The following is a 7,624-nucleotide window of genomic DNA, read 5'->3' as shown; positions in this document are numbered from 1 at the left end:
GGTGTGACATAATATGCAAATAAGCTCCTCCTGGGCTTTTTCTACAAAAAAAGCCCTGCGCCAAACAATGGTGACATCAGGGGGTGTGGCCTAATATGCAAATGAGGCCCTGCTGGGCTTTTTCTGCAAAAAAGCCCTGCGTGAAACAATGGTGATGTCAGGGGTGTGGCATAATATGCAAATAAGTTCCTCCTGGGCTTTTTCTACAAAAAAGCCCTGTGCCGAACAATGGTGACATCAGGGGGTGTGGCCTAATATGCAAATGAGTTCCTTCTGGGCTTTTTCTAGAAAAAAGCCCCGTGAAAAACAATGGTGATGTCAGGGATGTGACCTAATATGCAAACAAGTTTCTGCTGAGCCCCATGTGAAACAATGTTGCATCAGGGGGTGTGGTGTAATATACAAATGAGTTCCTGCTGGGCTTTTTCTACAAAAAAAGCCCTGGATGCTTTTCAACAGAAACCAGCTGTCAGCACCAGTTTCCCCTCCACTGTTTTCTTTTCAACCTTCAGTGGAGAGATTCATCTTATGCTGCTTACCCACAAGATACTTCAGCCTTCTGCTCAGGTATGCCAGTACCGTAATGGTCATCATTTGTCGTTCATCAGCGCATAAAACATTCCGCGTGTGTCCCGCATCAGGTCAATAAACCTGAACGGCCCAGGCTAGCCTAATCTTGTCAGATCTCAGGAACTAAGCAGGGTGGGCCACCAAGGAAGTCCAGGGTTTCTATGCAGAGGCAGGCAATGGCAAAACACCTCAGTTCACCTCTTGCCTTGGAAACCCTATGAGGTCACCCAATAGCACCTTCCACTGCCATCGTATCAATGCCAGGTTGAGAAATTCCTAGAGAGGGACATGGAATATACATGCATTCGCTGTAATATGTGAATAGGTTTAATGTTAAAAAGCGGGAGTGGGGGGACATGGGAACCAGTTTTGTTTGTGATCAAGGTCTGAGAAGCCATGGATTGAAGTATTCCTCATCAGCCAAGCACATAACAAAAAGCCAAAGTTTCATGCATTGAAAGCCTAGGTTTCTTACATAGACATAATTCATCACCAACAACAACAAAAAGAATTTAGCTTCCCCCCTCCCCCCCCAAAAAAAAGATTAAATGCATTATCTCCAAGCACAATCCTTCTGCCCAGATAGGTCCTTAATATTTACTGAATATTGGGAGTTCCAGTCCCGTTCAAAAAGAGACCGCAATTGATCCTGGATTACTGGGATCTTTCTTTGAGGATCTGTCAGGGACTGGGTAGCGATCAGCCCCACTCCAGCTGTGCTGGTGAAGTATTCTTCTGACCAATTAGAAGTCCCTAGAGGTAACACAAAATTGAAGACGGAACTGTCATTTTCATTTATTGCAATTAACGACAATAAACTTGAGCTTTCCCGTTCTGGTGTTATCATTTGAAACAAGCCTTTAGTGGTAGTGAAGAAGCAGCAAAATGTAGGTACATGAAGAAAAAAAAAGGCAAGAAAAACCTTCTCATGGAATCTTCTCAGGGGAAGAGGCCTACAGCAAGGGGTGAAAGCAACCTACACTGTTCATGGGGTTACCATTTCTGGCTTGGGAATTTCCTGGGGATTTGGGGGGTGATGGAGGGCAGAAAATGGGGAAGGCGGGTGGGTTTGGGGGAAGGGAGGGACCTCAGAGGCCATAATGCCAGGGAGTCCATCATCCAAAGCAGCCATCTTCTGCAAGGGAACCGATGTCTGTAGACTGAAGATTAGTTGGGGTTTAGTCAACTCCAGGTGGGGAAATTCTCTCAGCCTAGCCTACCTCACAAGATTGGTGTGAGGAGAAATCAGAGAATAGAAGAACAATGTAAGCTGCTTTGGGTCCCTGTTGGGGAGAAAGAAGGGATATAAATAAAATAAATGTTTTTAAAAGTTGTACTTCCGGGAGACCCCCAAGTCCCACCTACGGCTGCAATGAGAAACTTAAAGCAAGCAGAATGACGGTGCATGTTCAGAAATGCTTTAGGGACTCATGTAGGCCTCTTTTCCAATAGGAACACTCACCAATATAGGCTGTCTTTTCAGTGACCATATATTTGCCGTGACTGAGTCTTGCAAAGGGGATGTTTGTGTGGTTTGCCACTGGAACAATGAAGATTTTCTGCGGGGAAGTAAAGACAAAAGATGGGTATGGTGAGCAAGAAGGAAACATGGGTGACTTTGTGGACTAATGCCACTTGCCTGCATTTCCTGATAGTACAACAGAAGAGCTCCTGGCTAAGGTTCAGGAGACTGACAGCTTTCAAAAACAGCCCCAGACTTTTCCATTATATTACCCAGCAAAAAAAACATACACCTGTAACAAGTATTTTATGAAGTACCCCTAAAATGATCAATCTTGTGTTGCACCAGTTTACCAATATTTTCCTTTAGAAATGACACTTTAGACACATTTAAACAGTTAAACAGCATTTAGATTTATTTGAACAAACAGGCAGGGAAGTACAGCTGCCAAGCCTGGGCTGGGTGGGGATTCCCCCGCCCCGGAGATTTCCAACCTGCCCGCCTGCATTGGGCCTGTAGGGGGGATCCTCCCCTGATGTTGCTGGCATGGTGATGTCACTCGCAGTGACATCATCACACTGGAGACGTCACGTGCCAGCCGCTCTAGGAGCTTCCAGGAAAACTCTATGGTTTTTTCATATACTCTAGCAATTTAAGAGGGGAAACTCTATGGTTCCATAGAGAAACCCGCCCCCCCAGAGGCTGCGGGGGACTTGGCAACCCTACAGGAAGGAAATCAATATTTACTTAATATTTGGAATTTTGTTTAAAACAATTTATTATACTGTAATATATAATAATAACACTTATCATTTGTTATTAAAAATTAATACATATACATTAAATTTTCTCCACCCTCCCCCCCTTTCGGTGACTCCCAGCAGTGTATTTTAATTAAATTGCTAAAAAAAGATAATCACCGTCCGGGGAGGGACGGTGGCTCAGTGGTAGAGCATCTGCTTGGGAAGCAGAAGGTCCCAGGTTCAATCCCCGGCATCTCCAACTAAATAGGGTCCAGGCAAATAGGCATGAAAAACCCCAGCTTGAGACCCTGGAGAGCCGCTGCCAGTCTGAGTAGACAATACTGACTTTGATGGACCGAGGGTCTGATTCAGTATGAGGCAGCTTCATATGTTCATATGTTCAATTTAATCTGTTAAAGAATCTTCATAAAAAAGAAAACATCATAAAGCAAAAAGAAAAAAGAAAAAAAACCCATATGTTATAATTATAGTCCATCTTCATAGTAGTCCTTTAGTCATTGTCAAAAGAAAGATAAAAGATATATTCCAATAGTCTTACTTTTTTACTATAATCCATTTAACGTTCCTTTAGAATTTAATCATTCTCAAAGATCATAAGAACATAAGAGAAGCCATGTTGGATCAGGCCAATGGCCCATCCAGTCCAACACTCTGTGTCACACAGTGGCCAAAAAATTTATATATATATATATATATATATATATATATATATATATATATATATATATACACACATACATACACACACACACACACATATATATATACACACTGTGGCTAATAGCCACTGATGGACCTCTGCTCCATATTTTTATCTAACCTCCTCTTGAAGCTGGCTATGCTTATAGCCGCCGCCACCTCCTGTGGCAGTGAATTCCACATGTTAATCACCCTTCGGGTGAAGAAGTACCTCCTTTTATCCGTTCTAACCCGACTGCTCAGCAATTACATTGAATGCCCACGAGTTCTTGTATTGTGAGAAAGGGAGAAAAGTACTTCTTTCTCTACCTTCTCCATCCCATGCATAATCTTGTAAACCTCTATCATGTCACCCCGCAGTCGACGTTTCTCCAAGCTAAAGAGCCCCAAGCGTTTTAACCTTTCTTCATAGGGAAAGTGTTCCAAACCTTTAATCATTCTAGTTGCCCTTTTCTGCACTTTTTCCAATGCTATAATATCCTTTTTGAGGTGCGGTGACCAGAATTGCACATAGTATTCCAAATGAGACCGCACCATCGATTTATACAGGGGCATTATGATTTGTTTTCAGTTCCCTTCCTAATAATTCCCAGCATGGCGTTGGCCTTTTTTATTGCAATCGCACACTGTTTTGACATTTTCAATGAGTTATCTACCACGACCCCAAGATCTCTCTCTTGGTCAGTCTCTGCCAGTTCACACCCCATCAACTTGTATTTGTAGCAGGGATTCTTGGCCCCAATGTGCATTACTTTTCACTTGGCCACATTAAACCTCATCTGCCACGTTGACACCCACTACCCAGCCTCAACCGATCCCTTTGGAGTTCCTCACAATCCTCTCTGGTTCTCACCACCCTGAACAATTTAGTGTCATCTGCAAACCTGGCCACTTCACCGCTTACTCTCAACTTCAAATCATTTATGAACAAGTTAAAGAGCATGGGACCCAGTACTGAGCCCTGTGGCACTCCACTGCTTACCGTCCTCCACTGTGAAGACTGCCCATTTATACTCACTCTCTGCTTCCTATTAATTAGCCAGTTTTTGATCCACAAGAGGACCTGTCCTTTTACTCCATGACTCTCGAGCTTACTAAGGAGCCTTTGATGAGGAACTTTATTGCCAAATATCTCTTAACATTCCATTGTTTTTCAACATATTTTTGGAATTTTCCCCACTAATTTTTAAACTTCTCTAAATCATGTTCTTTTAAGATTCTTGTAAGCTTGTCCATTTCATTCCAATAACTTTTAGAGTCCATTCCCACTTTTCTGGTATTTTGTCTTGCTTCCACATCTGCGATAATATTTGGGATTTTGAATTGGTAAACAGAAAAAGATACAGAACTGCATCTTATGGTGCAGAATACATAAGAGACATTTTCAGACTCAAAACTGTTTTACTTTCACTGAAGGTATTACAGATGTTACAGTGCTTTATCTTAGATATTAACTGGTTCTTGATTTCCTTAGGTTTCCCTTTGAATTTAATATTTGTTGGTTACACAGACTTGAGAAGGTACTCAGCGTTATCCCTTTTTGTTTAAGATTAGGGTTTTCCTACTAGACCCTTTTCTCTGGCAAGATCGTTATCTTCTCTTGAAGATAATGACTGGGGCTTTTGGCATTTTTTAGGGCATTTCAATGCCACTTCAAACCATTTGAGCAAACCATGGTGAAATTGGCTACAAATCATAAAGTTTTGCCCAAAGACGAGAGTGTCACCTCCCTGGTGTCAACGATAAGATGACGTCACTACCAGGTGATGTCATCATCGCACTGTGTGCTTTGCGCAGGGGTCATTTTGTAGAAAAATAGGTGGCGCTCATTAGCATAATTTATTAGCATATGCTGCCCTTTCACCAGCCAAAAGCAACCGAACGCAAGAAAGGAGAGCCCCGGGCGAGCAAGGCCTGCTTGGGCTGGCTAGAGATCCAGTCAGCCCAAGCAGGTCTTGCTCGCCTGGGGTTCTCTTTGGCCACCACCCCCCCTCACAGTCAAAAGGCCAGCAAGCCACCAGCTGCCCAAAATCACATAAGGAGTGGTGAAAGGGTGGTGTGGGCTTCTCCAGGGGTTAATGAGGGCTGCTGGGGGTGTGGCAAAGCCCCTGGTGGCTGGCTGGCTACCCGCTCTCCTAATCCAGGGATTGTTATGCAGCTGCACCTACTATTCAATGGAGAAGGTAGATGGGGAGGAAGAAGGGGAACCCTCAGAAAAGTTCAGGAGCTGTGCTCCTGTGAGCTCCTGCTGCATTCAAGGCCTGGCTTTGTATATGTGGCATAAGATCCCAAAGAGAACCAACAATCCCCCTGCCAGCTGCCAGGTAAGACCTGGGAACCCGAGGGAGAAGGGTGGGATATAAAGTAAAAAACAAAACAAAACCTCTATGAATCTTTTGAAGTCATTTTTAACACTGCACATCTGTCCCAAATCTTGCATGTACCACGCCTGCTGTATGCACCTTTTGTGTTTTTGTCAGGTCACATCTGACTGACTGCTCTCAGCACCAGAGATCTGCAGACTGCAGAGATCTCCCAGGAGGGATTGGCAGTTTCAGAGCCTCTGTAGCATCACATCCCCACTCAGCTCCATCTCCTCCCCGGACTTCTCCCTTTCCAGGCTCTGCCCCAAATATCCAGGAACTTCCGTATAAAAAAGTTGGCAGCCCTACCTCATAGCCAGAGGGTGGTGACTTCTGCGGGCACCTAACCACTTTTGAGGCTGAACCTGGACCTGTTTTCTGACCAAGGCAAACGGACAACTGCTGTGGACTGCTACGGGGCCAGCCCTGGACTGTCTGGCACACTAGGCAAGGCAAACTTCTGTCACCCCTCCCTACACTGATAACATCACTGAGTCATATTGTGGTAGGGTTGCCAGGTCCAATTCAAGACATATCTGGGGACTTCGGGGGTGGAGTCGGGAGACTTTTTGGGTGGAGCCAGGAGAAAGGTTGTAACAAGCATAACTGAACTCTGAAGGGAGTTCTGGCCATCGCATTTAAAGGGACAGCACACCTTTTAAATGCCTTCCCACCACTGGAAATAATGAAGGATAGGGGCACCTCCTTTTGGGGCTCATAGAATTGCACCCCTCAGTCCAATCTTTTTGAAACCTGGTGGGTCTTTTGAGGAGGCGTGTGGAATGCTGTGCTGCAAATATGGTGCCTCTATCTCAAAACACACACACACACACACACACACACACACACACACCGAGCCCCAGATACCCGCAGATCAATTATCCATTATTCCCTATGGGAATCGGTCTCCATAGGGAATACTGGAGTGCAAAGCAGACATTTCCCTCCCCTCCCCCCGCTTTCTGATGGCCCTGAAGTGGGGGAGGGCCTCCAAACCGGGGATTCCCTGCCCCCCACCTGGGGATTGGGCAAACCGGAAACTGCAGTGTACTGATTAGCAAACACTAGAAATAAACCACTGCGTTTTCATGTTGCAAATAAATGCTTAGGCAATTTTTTTCATACTGATGCAATTATACGATTATCATCACAAACCAAAAATTCATTAAATGTCCATAGAAAAATCAAAAAGTTATTTCACGCCACTCTTGTAAGGTAGCACTTTCAAAATCAGAATGTTATTTCACACCACTCTTGTAAGGTAGTACTTTACAGTTCACCATCTCAGTTCTCCTTTGCTTGAAAGACGTAGACAGTCCCACGCTTGTATACGACTCCTCCTATGCGTAGCACCTGTCAGACTTTGGTCTGCTACCATTGATTTTGAAAGCACTACCTTACAAGAGTGGTGTGAAATAACTTTTCGATTTTTTTCCTATGGACATTTAATGAATTTTGGTTTGTGATGATAATAATATAATTGCATCAGTGTGAAAGAAATTGCTTAAGCATTTATTTGCAACATAAAAATGCAGTGGTTTATTTCTAGTGTTTCCCGCCTCGGGATTGGCAACCCTTTACGATGGGCGTCCAGAAGGCCAGTGCCCAGGGAAATCACCTAGTCTGCCATGTGGCAGGGCCAGCCTGCACAATGGGCAGGGCAGGGCACTGATCGACCATGGCGGCTCCACTCGTTCCTTGGCACCAGCACCGCAGGAGTCAACTGGAATGCCAGCCTCCAGGTGGGGCTCAGAGATCTCCTGGAA

General features: G+C 44.5%; 1 protein-coding gene across 1 annotated transcript in view; it reads right to left on the bottom strand.

The window, feature by feature from the left end:
* Positions 1-1,110: 1,110 nt before the first annotated feature.
* PLD4 (phospholipase D family member 4) overlaps positions 1,111-7,624 on the bottom strand; it is a 30,195-nt gene continuing 23,681 nt past the window's right edge. The window contains exons 10-11 of the mRNA XM_060261581.1: positions 2,033-2,129; positions 1,111-1,323 (exon numbers count right to left, since the gene is read on the bottom strand). Coding sequence (XP_060117564.1) covers positions 1,124-1,323; positions 2,033-2,129 — 297 coding nt within the window. The 3' untranslated portion in view covers positions 1,111-1,123. The remainder of the gene's footprint in view (positions 1,324-2,032; positions 2,130-7,624) is intronic.

This window comes from Heteronotia binoei, chromosome 21 (assembly GCF_032191835.1).
Source record: "Heteronotia binoei isolate CCM8104 ecotype False Entrance Well chromosome 21, APGP_CSIRO_Hbin_v1, whole genome shotgun sequence".
Lineage (NCBI taxonomy): Eukaryota > Metazoa > Chordata > Lepidosauria > Squamata > Gekkonidae > Heteronotia > Heteronotia binoei.
This window is presented reverse-complemented; position numbering and strand designations above follow the sequence as displayed.